The sequence below is a fragment of the Bactrocera tryoni genome, chromosome 3 (genome assembly GCF_016617805.1).
Source record: "Bactrocera tryoni isolate S06 chromosome 3, CSIRO_BtryS06_freeze2, whole genome shotgun sequence".
NCBI classification, from domain to species: Eukaryota; Metazoa; Arthropoda; class Insecta; order Diptera; family Tephritidae; genus Bactrocera; species Bactrocera tryoni.
This window is the reverse complement of record NC_052501.1, coordinates 63,008,654-63,024,569: the sequence shown is the minus strand read 5'-3', so window position 1 is coordinate 63,024,569 and position 15,916 is coordinate 63,008,654. Positions and strand designations below refer to the sequence as shown.

The following is a 15,916-nucleotide window of genomic DNA, read 5'->3' as shown; positions in this document are numbered from 1 at the left end:
CGAATTATGTAAGCCAAATAATTGAATAAAAATTTATTTAAAAAAATTAAAAATTTTTTAGAAGAAGAAGTTCAACGTGAGCAAAAAAGTAAATTTTAACGCTTTCCTTGCTTAATATTTTCCAAATTTGCTTTCATAAAAATAGTTTTGAATTTTTGGTTCATATTTTCTTCGATTTTTTGAATATTTTGAATATGCATATATTTGAAATAAATTTAATAAGGTTTAGTTTATACCATGGCGATCTTTAAAAGCTTATTTTCTATTATTTTCTTATTTCAGACATATAACTCAAATACCAGAGATCCTCAATTAATTAATTTCTTACCAAATTTTACTCTTGATTTTTTTTTTTCATTTTTCATAGATTAAGTCTTTTTATGTGAGCAACTTCTATTATAATAAAAATTGCTTCGCAATATCATGTGGAAATCAACTTAAAAACTGGCATTCGATCTCGTCTGCGGCAATGTAACGCGAATTTATGTTGCAACGTAAAGCAATCCCAAGGAAATGAGTACATTAAATCAGTTCGAAAATCGATTTAAAGCGTGTTACGCTCCCCATGTGAAGCACAGCTGTTATCGCTGTTGCAGTATACTACACATTTGATATACGCGTTTAAAAAGTTAACAAGGCACATGAACAAGGCACATGAATTATGACCACTTCATAAGTGTACGCATTAATTTTGTGGTGAAATGTTGTAGAAAGAAGTGGTGCAACATGAGTGGTGAGCAAAAGCTGGTTAAGTTGTTCAAATATATATGCATTGGTTTACTTAGGGTGGACATGTTACTAAACGGAAATATTTTAGTTTTTTAATTAAAAAGTATTTTTTAAAATATGAGAGTATTTTCAAATTTATTTATAATTTTTGTTAAAATCTTTAAATAATTTTAATTAATGTATTTATTTTAAAATATTTTCTTTTTCTGTTATTTTCGTCAAAAATGGACTTAATTTTTTTTAATCTCTTTAGTACATATGAAAAAAAAAATATAAATAACTATATTAATAATTTTTTATAACAAATCGGTGAAATTTTAATTAAAAAACTGAAGTAAGTTGTTTTTATTTTTTGTGAAATTAAATTTTTTTTTGTCAAATAATTTTTCTAATGAATATTTTTGGTCAAAATAAATTTTTTTTTTAAATAATAAAGTTTTTTCTGTTTTTTTCTTTCAAATTCTTAAATTTTAAACCTTTCTTCAACTTCAAATTTCAAGCTAACAATTCCTAATTATCTCATAACCGGTAAGGCCATCTATGGCAGCTACTAATTTCCTATTACATGGGCCATGTTGAAGTCAGTGTAGCGTAAAGGTCGCCTGCACGCATTGACTAGTGATTGCCACATGTTACGCGCTGCGGCACAAGTATGCGTGAGCCCTTGAAGTGCGCGTTGTAGTGATTGTGGTTTGTGTTAGCAAATAAGTAGTAAAGAAAAACGATAAAAGTTACAAGTTAGGTTTAGTTCAATTTTATAAAACCATTAAATATTGGTGATTTCGAATTTTTGTTCAGAACTTCTGTGTTGCCTGGGGCGTATGAGTAACATTTTTTCTGTCAGTGAATGTGAAAGCAATGTAGAAATTGATATAAAAAATTTATTATGCTATGGCACCAATAAAAATTAATTACTTACAAATATTTTCAACAGGGTTATAAAATTTTTTCAGATCTTTTTTTAAAGGTATAAAGAAACAATTACTGTGCAGACGGACATATATATGCCAACTAGTCTGTCAGTTTCTGAGATATCGATTTGAAATTGTGCACATGTTCTTTTCTCCCCAAAAAGCTGCTCATTTGTCAAAAATATCGATATCGGACCACTAACGAACATTGTTGCCATATAAACTGTTTGAGCAAGCTTAAGTCTCTGCATGGAATTGTTCTTTATTTGGCAAGAGTACCTTTACGAGTTGAGGCATTGATTATTCTCCAAAGTAGCGCTATAGTCTTCAAACAAATGGTTCAGATCTGACAATTATAGTGTTCAGCTGTCATATAAACTAATCGATCAAAACCAAGTTCTTGTATAGAAAACTTTTTATTTGCCAAGATATGTTCACCAAATTTGCCCTAAAATACTAATAAAGGCAGTGCAATAATTTTCTAAGAAATTATTCCGATCGGATCACTATAATATATAAATTAAAAATGATCGACCAAAATGAGAACAACAATCTTTTTACCATATCTATTTTTGAGACGTAAGAAATGCACACGTGAAGGGTATTATAGCTTTGGTACAGCCGAAGTCAACACTTTTTCTTGTTTCTAATTATTTACAATGCAAATCTGTGTTTTAATTTGCCATTTTAAATTTTCCTTTGTTCGCGAGTACATATTAAATATCACACACTCAATAAAGCGCCACACAGCCACACCTTCTGGCTTCATTTCCTATTTCATTTGCTAAATGTATTTATGTGCTTTTACAAAATAAACTTATCACAGCAATTTATGGAAAATAAAGCTTTCAATACTTTGCATTAATGGATTTATTTGAGTCATTTCCATTTTTGCTTTAATTTTATTATACCCGTTCCGTTGCGTTGGTCTGCAACACGTTTTGATCGGTGCTTAGGTCACATAAATTCACATGGTGCGGCACGTGCGTAGCGCTATTACGGTATACGGAACAAAACAGAACTTATAAACTAAAGCAAAGCGTTTAATTACACGATTAGAATGTCTAACTTGGATTTCTTTATGCAAATGGCGAAGAATGTTAGAAGCTGATAAGCAAGTAAGAATGAACAATCGAGCAGCCAAGGTGAGTAATATGAGTGAGTAGCAGGTGGCTGGTGAAGGGTTAAAGTTAATGAAGCGGAAATGCGATTGTCGAGGGGAAAAATGAATGAAATTTGAATTTATTGAAATGAAGAAGGGCCACTTCTAATGCAAAAAACGTTTATAACCAAATGAAAAATGCATTTAATTTCAAGAAAATTGAAAATTGCAAGTTTTCTGTCATCTTTTATTTTATATATTTTATCTTTAATTTTTTATCTTTTTTCATTAATCTTGTATTTTGTGTTTTATATATCATATCTTATATCTTATATCTTATATCTTATATCTTATATCTTATATCTTATATCTTATATCTTATATCTTATATCTTATATCTTATATCTTATATCTTATATCCTATATCTTATATCTTATATCTTATGTCTTGTATCTTATATCTTATATCTTATATCTAATAATTTTTTTCCTAGAAATTTGTTAAACTTTTTGTTGCTGGAGATGAGATAATAAGAAAATCTTTTTAATTTATTGAAAAATAAGATGAAAAATGTTTGGTGCCATAAAGATTTTTTTTAGTTTTTTAGAAAAAAGATGCATATTAAAAATAAAATTATAAAAAAGATTTTTTTCTAGTTTTTCGTTGAACTTTTAATTTGAAAAAAACTATAAAAAATTGCTTAGCATTGCTTCGATTTTCCATGTTTCTGGGTTTTTTTTTTAATTTACAATTTTAATTATTTCGAAAAATTCAGCTTAACTTATTTTGATAAAATTTGTGTTTTTACAAAAAATAAAAATATAATTGAAAAAATAAAAACAAACTTTAAAGATAAAAAAAAGCTAAAAATAATAAATAAAAAAAATTGAGAACATTGTTTTTTGTTTAAAATTTAAAGATATATTTTTTATTTTATCAATTATACATTTTATTTTTTTTGTTAAATAAGTTGAAAAACAATCAGTATTTTGAATAAAGAAAAATTTTATTCGGTTTGAAAATATCCGATATTTATGTAAAAAGATATTTTGTTATAAATCACAGGTATATGGATTGCAAATTCACAACATATGTTACATTTTCACATATGTATGTCATATTTTTGTATTTATATGAAACTAGGTATGTGTACAGAAAATTTTTACAGATACTTTTTGAATTTCAGAAATTATATTTTTTCAAATCCAAATTTGTGCAAATCACTGTTTTGAGAGCACTGTCGTAGAGCACTCATTAACACTAATATGTTGCCAACATAAACGATAAGCAAACTGGCAAAACAAAAGATTTAAGCAACAAACTTGGTGGTGCGATAATAAGTGTTGCGCTAGTCCAACTATGGGTGGTGAGCAAAACAATGCAATGCACTAATATATATGTATATGTATGTGTGACACACAATGGTCGATGACTGACGGCGATCGCGTGGATTAAAAAATAAATAAAAAATTGAAAAAAACTGAAGCAGAAAGATTGTAAGATAAATATGAAGTATATACAAATTAAACATATATCAAAAAGCTGACAAAATGAAGAGCAAGAAAAGCAGGCGGATATATGTTTGTACGATAAGTCACAGTAATGTAGCAACGTTACCTTGAACACAATGAGTCGCATAGTGAGTAGCTGAGGTGCGGTGCGGTGCGCTGTGGGCTGAGCTGAAGCGTGGCGAAGTGAAGTGAAGCGAATTCGGGCAAGGTGAAGTGTTAGGGCGGCAGCAATGTGTGCATGTGTGTGAGTGTTGCATGCAATGACGTGCAGTGTGACAATCAGTCATGCGACAGTATTCAATTCGTTGAACGCGTCAGCGAAATGACCACAATTTTCGCACGTTACAAATATGTGGCAGCCACAGCCCAGTTCGCAATGGACACTGCGACATTTTGTCGACTGTGAAAAAATGCTAATTGCATATGGTTTAATAGCAAATATTTAAAAGCAAAGCGCATAACGATGGAAACTAAAAAAAATCAAGCAAAAACGCGCTTTAAGCCCGTTTATAATTAGCTGAAATTATAGCAAAATTATAGCAACCAGTTCGCGCAACACACGCTGGAAGTGAGTAATTTTCGTAACGCAGTTTTTTCCCTCAAATATAATAAATTCAAAGCAACCTGTTCGCACATGAAACACCGCAAATGCTGTGTGAACCCGAAGCCTTTGCAAAATATATTTCTTTTAATAACAAAATATTTGCTTAAAGACCTAAGAAAAATATTAAGAAAATTAATAACAATGATCGTTGTTTGTTGTTGTAGAGTAACCAAAGGTTGGTGAAACTCACTTGGAAAATAAGTGCACAGCAAATTGGTCAAGGTGCCGGCGAACTTGCTCTAACCGCCCAACATATGTATTTGCAATGGTTTTTTTCACACCCTTCCCCTCCCCTCTATTGTGTACCACTTTTTTGCGAGGTAATTTGTAAAGTCTTTTTGTTACATATTTTTCCACTTTTGTTTGATGGTCAGTAACCCACAACATTTGCGCTTTATGCTGTGTTTTTGCAGAGTGTTGGTTAAATGCACATATTTGTCTTGACCGCCTCCGGGGTCATGGTAATGACAATGTCGGCAGAGTGGAGTTTGTTCGCAAATTTTGCTTATATTTTGTAGAGTTTTAATCTTTTGCGGTTAAGACTATGAAAAGTGCTTTAAAACCCAGTAGAATATAACACATCCTGAAACTGAAATAGAATTTATTTGCAAATTCACAAAACTAAATTATTTTTTTTTTAATTTTTCAAAATTAAATAAATTTAAACCAAAAATTAAAAATATAATTTTTTTTTTTAAATCAAAAGTATATAATTTTAAAAATTAAAAAAAATAATATTTATAATTTTTGCATATTCAGAATTTATAATTTTAATTTTTTTATAATTTTGTAATTAAAAAATTTTAAATTTGTAAAAAAATTATTTTTATTTTTTTTTTAATTTTTTGTAAGCAAATTTTTAAAAAGCATATTTTTGATTTGTGTTTATGTTTTAATAGTGTGAGATGTTCTTGTGTAATGTAAAGAGCTGAAGGAAATCTCTATATAAGAGTTTTTTCAATTCATGATATTAGAAAAAATTAATTTTTACTCAAAACGGATTTTTCTTCATTACTATCAATTTTCAAGTGGTCTTATTCACCGTATTCAACCGTTTTATTCACCTTACCTAATTATAGCAATGACCTTTTCGGCAAAATCGTCTAAATAATTAGAGCGACAAGTAGAAAAACGCTTACAAATGCCAACGTATAACTAAAATAATTATGTGCACAAAAATGTTTTAATTTGTACAGATTTTTGTCGACAATGTTTTTGTTGTAAAGCCGCAAACGCAAGTTGCTAGATAACTATGGCTGCTAAGCAACCGGCATCGGCGTCATTAAAAGCGATTAAGCTGCCGAGTCAAAAGCAAACAACAGCTGCCGGACACATCCCACATGAATGAGTTGTGTGCTCAAAAACACATACACGTACGTACATTTATATCTAAAGGTGTAAGTCTATATGTCTAGCTAAAATAGAAATATTTGTGTTTGCAGGTGGGCGAGGGCGCAATCTGTTTGGCTTGTGGCTTTAATGATCAGCAGAAAGAGAAATATGTAGTAAGAAGTTTGAATTGAAGATATATGGAAATATTTTCACTAATTAAAATAAAATTTATGATTTTTGCAAATATTTAATTTGGGTATGTTTAAAAAGCTATGGTCGTTTGCGAATAAAGAGTAGTTTTTTTTATTATTTTTAAATAGTTTATAATTTAGTTGATTACATAAAACGACTAGTTTTATTTTAATCTTACTAAAAAATTCATGTCATTAAGTTTTAAAAATAATTTTTGAAGTTAAGTTTTCAAAAATAAATAAAAAATATTTTAGTATTATTTTTTATCATTATATACATTGTTCAAAATTATATTGCCTTTTTAAATGGAATAAAAGTCTTCAATATTCTCATTGTACGCCAATAAGAGTTTACGAAAAACATAAGTTACATTGTAATATACATATAATTTTAACATTTTTGTTTACATTTATATAAATATTTTTTGTGATGTATTTTCGTCTAATTAATATTTTTATTTTAATATATATCGCTTTTATATAGCTTCCTAACAGTTTTTCAACTACTCAGAGTTCAAATGTTTAAATGATTGCAAAAATTAAAAAAAAATCAAAAAAACTAACAAATAATTAAAAATTCACTGAAATAAAATTAAAAAATTAACAGAAAAAAATCAAAGAAATTAAAGTTGTGATTTAAAATATTTAATATATTTCTTTAACGAACTAAATTTATAAATTTTTCTTTAAACATTTGCTCTAAAAATAAATTTTTTCATAAAAATTTTTTATTTTCTTGCTTTGCTTGCTTCTCATTAATTTTTTATTTACAAATTCTTTTTCCTTTGTAGCTTCAAATGCCTCTATTGTATCTATCAAATGTACACACACCTATGTATGCATAAACAATTATCAGCTTATTAGCTCGAGCAAATAGCAGTCGCAACAAAGCTGCCGAGTGCCACGACAAGTGTACTAAATGTACGCTACCTACGAGTGAACTAAAGTCAAACTCCGAAAATGTTATACAATACAGAACAATGGATATTTATATGTAAGAAGGAGTATGTATATACATTATATATACATATATATGTATACATTAGAGCGAGTCGTCTTGCAGGGAGCTAAGAAAACGGGAAAATAGCATATGCAGGAGATGTTCTACGGATCAATCTGAATAACCTTGCCTAGGAGACTATGGGTCTAATATTCTAAAAATTGCTGGCTCGAAATCGAGTTTAGATCTAACTTTCTTAAGAAATGTTGGTCAGAATGATCCGTAGAACAATACCGACATTCACGATTTTATAAAAAAAATCGACCCGCACTAATATATACATATATGTATATATAAAAATTCATATATGTACATACTTAGGTGTTTATTGTTTTTCTTTTTCGTGCCAAATTAGTTTGCAGCTGAATTGGTAGAGTAAACAAATCAATTTACCAAGCAGTAATACATTGCTGAAATTAGCACAGGTTCGTTGCTTAAGTCTTTTGTTTGACTTTCAGCAACTACTTAAGTGCCAAACATATGCAAACTTGTGCTTTGTTTAAACGACATTTTGTGTTTTAATGTGTTTTTAAAAGCTTAAAGCTGACTGTTTAATCTTTGTGTGTGCTTTTGTTGTTTTTGCAAAGGGTTGCAGTTGCAACAACTTTGTGTGATATTCTCTTTTGAGCTGTCAGTTTTGCATATTTTTAGTGCAGTGTTGAAATTTCTCAACATATGCACGCAAACATTTTTTTTTTGATATTTTAATTTTTGTTTTAAGTTAATTTTTGCCAATTTTTTTGTATTTTTGATTCCTTGTACTTTTTCTTGAGAAATAAGCTTTGTGTTCAGTAAGTAAAACTATTACTTAAAGAAAAGAACTTAAGAGAATTTCTGCTATACACACAAACAAAAAATTCTTAAGAAATCAAGGAAAAAGAATAATTTTGGAATATTATATTTTTCTGAATTGGTTTGGAATATAATTTTTTTTGCAATAATAATAAAAAAAAACTAATTATTGTAAAAGGTAAAATTTTTTTAAATTTGCTTTTAATTTCAAACTTCTTTTGTACATTATGAGCATTAAATTATATTTTATCGTCAAAATTTTTAATCTAAAAAGAGGTTTTTTTAAGAAATGTTTTGAAATATTAAATTTTTCGAACTGGTTGAAAATATAACTTTTGAAAGGCAAAAAATGTTTCTTTTTTCTAAAATAAAAAAACTATTTTTTTTTAAACATTTTATACAATTTTTAAATTATATTTTGGTAATTTTGAAATTTTTTTTACATTAAAAACTTTAAACTATATTTTTTCGTAAAATTTTTAAATCAAAAAAAGTATTTTGTAGACTTTTTTGTTAAAAATATTAATTGAAAATAAAGTTTCAAAAATTTTTTTGATGAACCCTAACTATTAAATATTATATTATATAATGAAATAGTTTTCTGCACTTACCATTACTAAATCACCAGTTTCCAAATGGCGCCGCATTAAAATGGCCGCCATATTGGCTTCGTCTTGATAGACTTCGCCAATTTGATCGCTAGATTGAGCATCCTGTAAAATAAAGAAATTTATGAAAATCATTTTAAATTCAAATAAAAATGTTTCAATCAGTATTTATGATAAAATATAAAAATTTATCTTAAATACATCGTTAATAAAATAATTGAATTGTGTGGTAAGAAAAAAAGTAACTGTACAAATCATTTAATTCAAAATTTTTAAAAGCAATAATTAAAAAAAAACAATAATAATGAATTAAAAAGATATTATAAATTTAATTATGTACCATATACATTTGCATGTGCATATATATTATATATTATTAAACAAATCTTTTTTAAAACTTGAAAAATTTATTTAAAAAAAAATATATATTTTTTAAATATTTATCTTTCAGTTTTTTTTGTTATGAAAAAAATTATGAACTCATGTTAAATTGCTGCGTAGTTAATAAAAAATGTTCTTACAATGTTTTGTGTTAATTTTTTTATTATTATTATTTTTAACGATTTTATATTGTAAGTAAATGATTTTTAAAATTTTTAAAGTAACTTTTCTTTTGTAAGAAAGCTTGACTTGACTTCCTAATAAAGATTATTAGTTTTTCATATCCTTAAAATGTATATTTATGCCGCTCACACCAATTCAAACCACACATCTTTAATGTAGTAATATTTTAAAATTACCGCAAAATCATTTGTCATGCTTAGCAATGAAATTCTTGTGTAAAGCAAAAAATTCTTGCGGCGATAAAGCAGCTTAGTAACCTTTTCTAAAACAAATTTCGTTAACATTGATCAAAAAGGCGCTGTATCACATAAAAATAATCACACCAATAAAACTATGTGCACTGAATTAACACTAATGCAATTTGTTGTACACACCCCTCGTCGACATTCATATGTGTATATATGTAAATTGCTCTCTCAAAGACACAAAGTGCTGAAATACCCGCCCAACAAGTGTTATGCTATGCTATGTCTTATGCTACAATTCAATGCCAATTCGAGGAGCATAAATCAATAATCACAGGCAATGAAAGAAAAAATAATGTATAAGTGCTTTGTATGGCTGCGGTAAGCAAAGTGGTAGCATTAATAACATTTCAAAAATGAACAATAACACTAAATTCCAAACATTTTTAGATACAAAAACAAAAAAAAAACAAATACATTTTAAAAATAATTTATTTATTATATATATTTCTAATTACTTTTTTAACTGTAACAGAAATTTTAAATTGTGTATTTGTCAGTTATCTAATTGCAAGAAGTAAAATTAATTATATAAAAAAATCAAGTTAAAACAGAAGAGTCGGCTTTCTTTTTTTTTTCAATATTTGAAATATTTTAAAATCCAGATAAAAATATTTTATATTCTTTTGTAACTTACAATAAGAGTATGGTTTAATTTTTTTATGTGTATATTTTGATTTTGTATTTAATTCTTCTATAATGTTGAAACTTTAATAAAAAAAAATTATAAAATTTGTTGTATTTGTTTTATATTACAAAACAAAAATAAATAGCACATTACTCTATTTTTACAACTTACACTGAAAAAAAATTTAACAAAGGTAAGGAATTTTGTTTTTTCGTTTTTTGAATCTTCAAAAATATTTTTCTTTATTAATTAACAACATTATTGATGAAATAAAATTAAAAAAAAATTAAATATTTTTTAGGTTTTTTAAGGTTTCTGTTATTAAAAACTTTTTGGGTGTTCTATGGTGGGCAAAAAAGTAAGACTTTTTACTTTTAATTTTGCGCGAAATATCATCTGTGGAAATATTTCTTTGGTATGACTCTTGGTGACATCTCTGCCAAATGTCACATGAAAACATTAGTGTTTAGTAAATGCTTATTTTTGTGAAGTACATAAAGTGTATTTGATGATTTTTACGATGAGGGAAATTATTCAACAAGGAAGTTAAATTTTAGTGCAGAATCTAATTTCTGGTGCTGAAATGTTCAGAATAATGGCCTTCGGTTCCAATTGTTTGTCACGAACGTTTTTGATTGGTACAAGTTATTTAAAGAGAGCCAATAAAATAAAGGAGGAAGAGTTTTTGATTGGTTGATAATAGAACGATTTACAGTTAGAGATCTACTGGCATCTATGGATTGTCGGAAAGATTAGTGAAAACCATTTTGAAAGTATTTGGGTGTAGCTATTCGTAAAAAGAAGCCACAATTATTGGCCGACAAGTGCTTAGTTTTTTCACTACGATAATGCACCGTCGCATCCTGCATTGATTCTTAGTGAATTTTTCGCCAAATTTTCAACCAATATCGTGCCGAAATCACCGTATTCTCCTTGTGACTTCTGGCTTTTTAGCAAACTCAAACGACTGCTCCGGGAAAATCGTTTTGAGCCATTTGAAGACATTTGAAAAGTGAATTGGTGCGTGCATTGAAGGCTAACCGGATATTGACTTTAACAACTTTTTTGAGGATTGGGAGAAACGTTGACACGAGTGTATTGGGGCCAAGAGGGATTACTTTGGGAAGGACGACATAGATTTTGCAGAATAAATTAAGAATATGTAAATTGTGAACAAAGTCTTACTATTTTTTGCTAATAGCAGTAAATGATTTTGTTTAAACTAAAAAACTTTACAAAACGTACTTTAATTTAATTAAAACTATTGAATTAAAGGAATTAAAATGAACTAATATTTTGAAATTTTGAAAGATTAATGAAACTATTAAATAAAAAATTTATTTACTTAAAGCTTTACTTAGAATTTAATTCTAAATATTTTTGTTTTAATTTAATTATTTGTTAGAATTATAATTTTATGTGGATACATTAATTAAAATTTTATTTTACAAGCAAATTAATATTATCTCTATATCTTACAAAAACAAAATGTTTAAATTCTTTAATTAAACACACAACAACTCAACAGATAATTAATAGCCCCGGTTATGCATATCGCGCTAACCTTCTTCGGCCATGCAACGATTAGCCCGCGACTTAGGAGATCAGTGCGCTTATCAAACGCTTAAGATCATGTCAGCATGTTGCCTGCCCATGCGCTTGTTGTTCTTGCAATATTTCAAGCGCAGAATTAATTGTGTTTGTTTTGGAAGCTGTCGACGCTGCACGGGCTGACCGCGAAACGTGTTAAATTGGCACAACTAGTCTAGAAAACTCGTACACAATAAATTAAATTTCTTAAAAACCAAAAAAAAAAAAAATTAAAATAAAAATAATAAAAACTAAAAACAAAAAAACATGACAGCATTTAACGGCACATTCTTGAGGCGGCCGCACTATTGTTATTTTCTTGTTTCATTGCACCCTCAAATTGCTGACGGTGGCAACCTTGATCGTTGGCCGCTGGCAATAACCACAAAAAAGAGACAAAAAATCATTGACAAGCATAATAGCACAATGCCGAGATAATTGTAAAAATCTTGTGCATTTAAAGCAAAGTAAACATAACCTAATCTTGAAAAGAATTTGTAAGAAGTCAGCAACAACAACAGTTAAATGTAAAAAAATAAAATTGTAGCAACCAATGCGACAAGTGCAGAGCGCCAGTGAAGACATGCACACATGCATACACACATATACATATGTATATTGAAGCATACAGTTTCACCTGAGCTTAGTACATAGCACAGCTCTGCATAGCTTGGCATAGAGCCGCACTGCTGTCGCTGCAGTTTTTTATTATTCTAATGCTAGCGGTCAACTGGTCAGCAGCGCTCAGCCATGGTTAAGCAAAATTGAAATAAAACAAAAACACAACAACAGTATATTTCAAGAACTTGCTCGCTTATAAGCGCTTTTGTTCGGCGGTTGCTGTTGTTTTTGGGGGTTATTGATGTGACACTTGCAATGTGGCCGCGGTTGACTGCTGGTTTTCACTCGTTTGAAGTATCAACGTCCAAGTGCAACACTGATTGAGCATTAATAAGCAGTTTTGAACATTTTGTTGCTGTTTATTTCTGAATAAATTATATGTGGGTCTATTTGTAAGCTTATATAAAATTTGGTACATACAATTTTAGTTTGAAATTAAAAAAAAAGGATTTTAATAATTTGATTTCATAAACTGATGATATACAAAAATTATCGAACAAAAGTTTTAATAAAAAAATATTCGTAAAAAAGTATTGAAGGATTATTTTTAGAAAATTTTTATTATTAAAAAGTTTCTTTTATTATTTTATATGATTTCCTATAAAATTGTTTAAATAAAATATTTTGGTTTCTAATTAAATATTAAAATAAATTTTTATATTTTTATATTAGAACATTTTTGTTTATATTCTGTCAGTAAAATTGAAGTGTTCATCATTATTAGTTTTTAATTTAATATAAAAGTGAAAACAAATTTCTAAAAAGATTAAATAAAATTTATATTAAATTTTTTTAATACCAAGAAGCTTATCCTAATTAAAGTTTAATACTTTTATGAAATAAAAAATTCAAAATTTTTATGAAATAACAAATTTCAATTGAAAATTTTCATATTTTTATTAAAGTTCCCGTTCTCGATTTTATTTTTATATTAAAGTATTTTTGTTTTTATTTTTTCAGAAAAAGAAGATTTTTAGAAATGCTCATAATTTTTAAATTTAATTTAATTTAAAGGTGTAAAAATTTAAAAAAAATCTATAAAATTTATTTTTCATTTTAATTTCTATGATTTTTTTTTAGTTTTGTGAGTAAAAAAAATGTGTACACCTAAAAACTTATTCCTAATTAAATTTGAATATTAAAAAAAAAATTAGATTTGAAAATTTTTGTGAAATAAAAAAAATTAAATTTCAATAGAAATATTTTAATATTCATATTTTAATGGAATTTCTAGTAAAAGGAAAGGATTCTACTAAATTAAAAATTCTGAAATTGAGATGGAGAAAGTATTATTATACCTTGAAACTAATGGTAATAAAAATTGTTAAAAAAAGAAAAAAATAAATATTCTATACATTTATATAAAGGTGAAATTGTAAAAGAATTAAAAATTTATTTTGAAATAAAAAACTATTTTTTTTTAATTATAATATGTATTTATGACATCAATTAAAATTATTCAATTAAAAAAATAAAACTACAAATAAAATTGTTTTTTGTAAAATTTTTAATTTTTAATTTGACTTTCAGAAAGAAAAACATTTTTATAAAAATATATTAAACAGTGATGTGTTATTTTAACTATTTGCTTATATATTTTATAACTTCAAATTTTTTTTACCTTTTTTTTTGTTAAATTTCGTGTGAAGAACAAATTTCTTTTTGCGCTTTTATTTCTTATATTATCTCAAATTCACCTTTTCACCCATCATCCGTCACAGCATTAATTGCCTGCTCACCAAATATGGAAGTCAGCAATTATTTCAAGTCATTTGCCACCGTATCACTTTGTCAGCCAATAAAATCGACTATTAAAAAGTGAAATCACGATAAAGTGGAGCGGTACAAAAGTACACAACAAAAACATTTATTGATTAATTTAGTCACACCTTAAATGCGGTGGTGTTAAAATCTAAGTATCTCGCCAGCTTATAGCTGCCATATTAAGAATATTTTCCATTAAGCATTTAAGCGCTTTGCTGGCAATAAAGTGCCAGCATTTGAAGGTCATCGACGGTTAATGTTTGAAATGGTAAATGAAAAAGGCATTCTTTGCGCTTATATCTATTATTTTATCTAGCTGCTGTTCTTTGATACGAACGTTCATAAAGCACGCCGGTGGCGCGGTGACTTGAAAAGATTATACAAAAACGAAAAAACACCTTTAATTTAACGCAAAAAAAAAGTAAATAAAAAACTTGAAAAATATTAATAAATATTCATTGAAAAGAACAACTCTTTTCCAAGTTAAAGAAAAAATATAATAAAAACTAAATATATATCACAAAAAAATTGTGTTATTTTTTGACTAATTTTTGAATTGAAAAAAATTTTGAATTTTTTATGATTTAGAAATAGTGATTTTAGTTACATTAACTTTATGTGTCTGCTTTTTAACTCTTTTGTCAAGCATTACTTAATTTAGCTAAGCTTTTGATCTAATAACATATTATTTAATTTTTATGTGACCTTTTTTGTAATTAATTCATATAATATAAATTGTTGTATCGGATAAAATTTATTTTAATTGTAATCCACATGCATATATTTATTTCACATTGCTTTATTTTGTTTTGGTTATAAAATTTTACTTTATTTTAAATTATTTTTTCGGGCCTCGCAAACTATTTAAAATATTTATAATGCTTTTAACAAAAAGAAACCTAATTGATAGCACATAAATTTAAGGTTTGCATTTTAGAAATATAAAAATAAAATTACCATTAAAAATAATAAATTTTCATTTAAATTTTTTGATAAAAATAAATTTTTTATAATTTTTTCAAATACACCCAACTCTTTTTTTACACGGTAGATACGTCAGACGTCAGATACGCCTCAGAAATCCGTGTAAAAAAAACCGTGTAAAAAAAGAGGCGTTTCCTATAGTAAAATGGGGGATACGGTTTATGTCAACTGAAAACCGAGTAAGATGAAGTAAAGAAATATTTTACTTCGAAAAACCGTGTAAAAAAAGTTGAAAACTATAAAATTTCAGATATGCATACAAATTGTATGTTCATATGGCACTTTATTGAGCATTAAAACTTAAAATACATAATTCATACAGGTGAAAAATTGGTAGATTAAGCAGAAAACAAAAGAAATTTGTTACTCCAGAACTCAGAACAGAAAAATTAGAATAGAAATAAGGTAAAAATATTTACATAGCTACATATGTATTCGTCGCTACTTGATAACAAGCGCAATTGTTTGCGACGAACTGGACTAGAGTCGGTATCATCGCTGGAGATGCATGCATTTCATTTAAGAGTTATCGAATAAGGGGATTTCCCAGTTATTACTATGTATTTTCATTTCAGCAATGGTGCTAAGTGTGGTAAAAACAAACATAATTAGAAGCAGTGATTTTGAAACCGTACTAGATTAAAAATTTTTTACAAAAAAAAATTTTTCTCAACCGTGTAACTTCAAATCCGTGTAAAAAGAAACCGTGTAAAAAAAGAGTTGGGTGTATTCGAAAATT

At 27.2% G+C, this 15,916-nt stretch overlaps 1 protein-coding gene across 5 annotated transcripts in view; it reads right to left on the bottom strand.

Annotated features, from left to right (window-relative positions):
- The window catches only part of LOC120770924, a 162,642-nt gene that overhangs the window by 70,953 nt on the left and 75,773 nt on the right, over positions 1-15,916 (bottom strand). For all 5 annotated transcript variants that reach the window (XM_040098623.1, XM_040098626.1, XM_040098627.1 and 2 more), the window contains exon 5: positions 8,785-8,886. In XM_040098623.1, the coding sequence (XP_039954557.1) occupies positions 8,785-8,886 (102 nt within the window). The remainder of the gene's footprint in view (positions 1-8,784; positions 8,887-15,916) is intronic.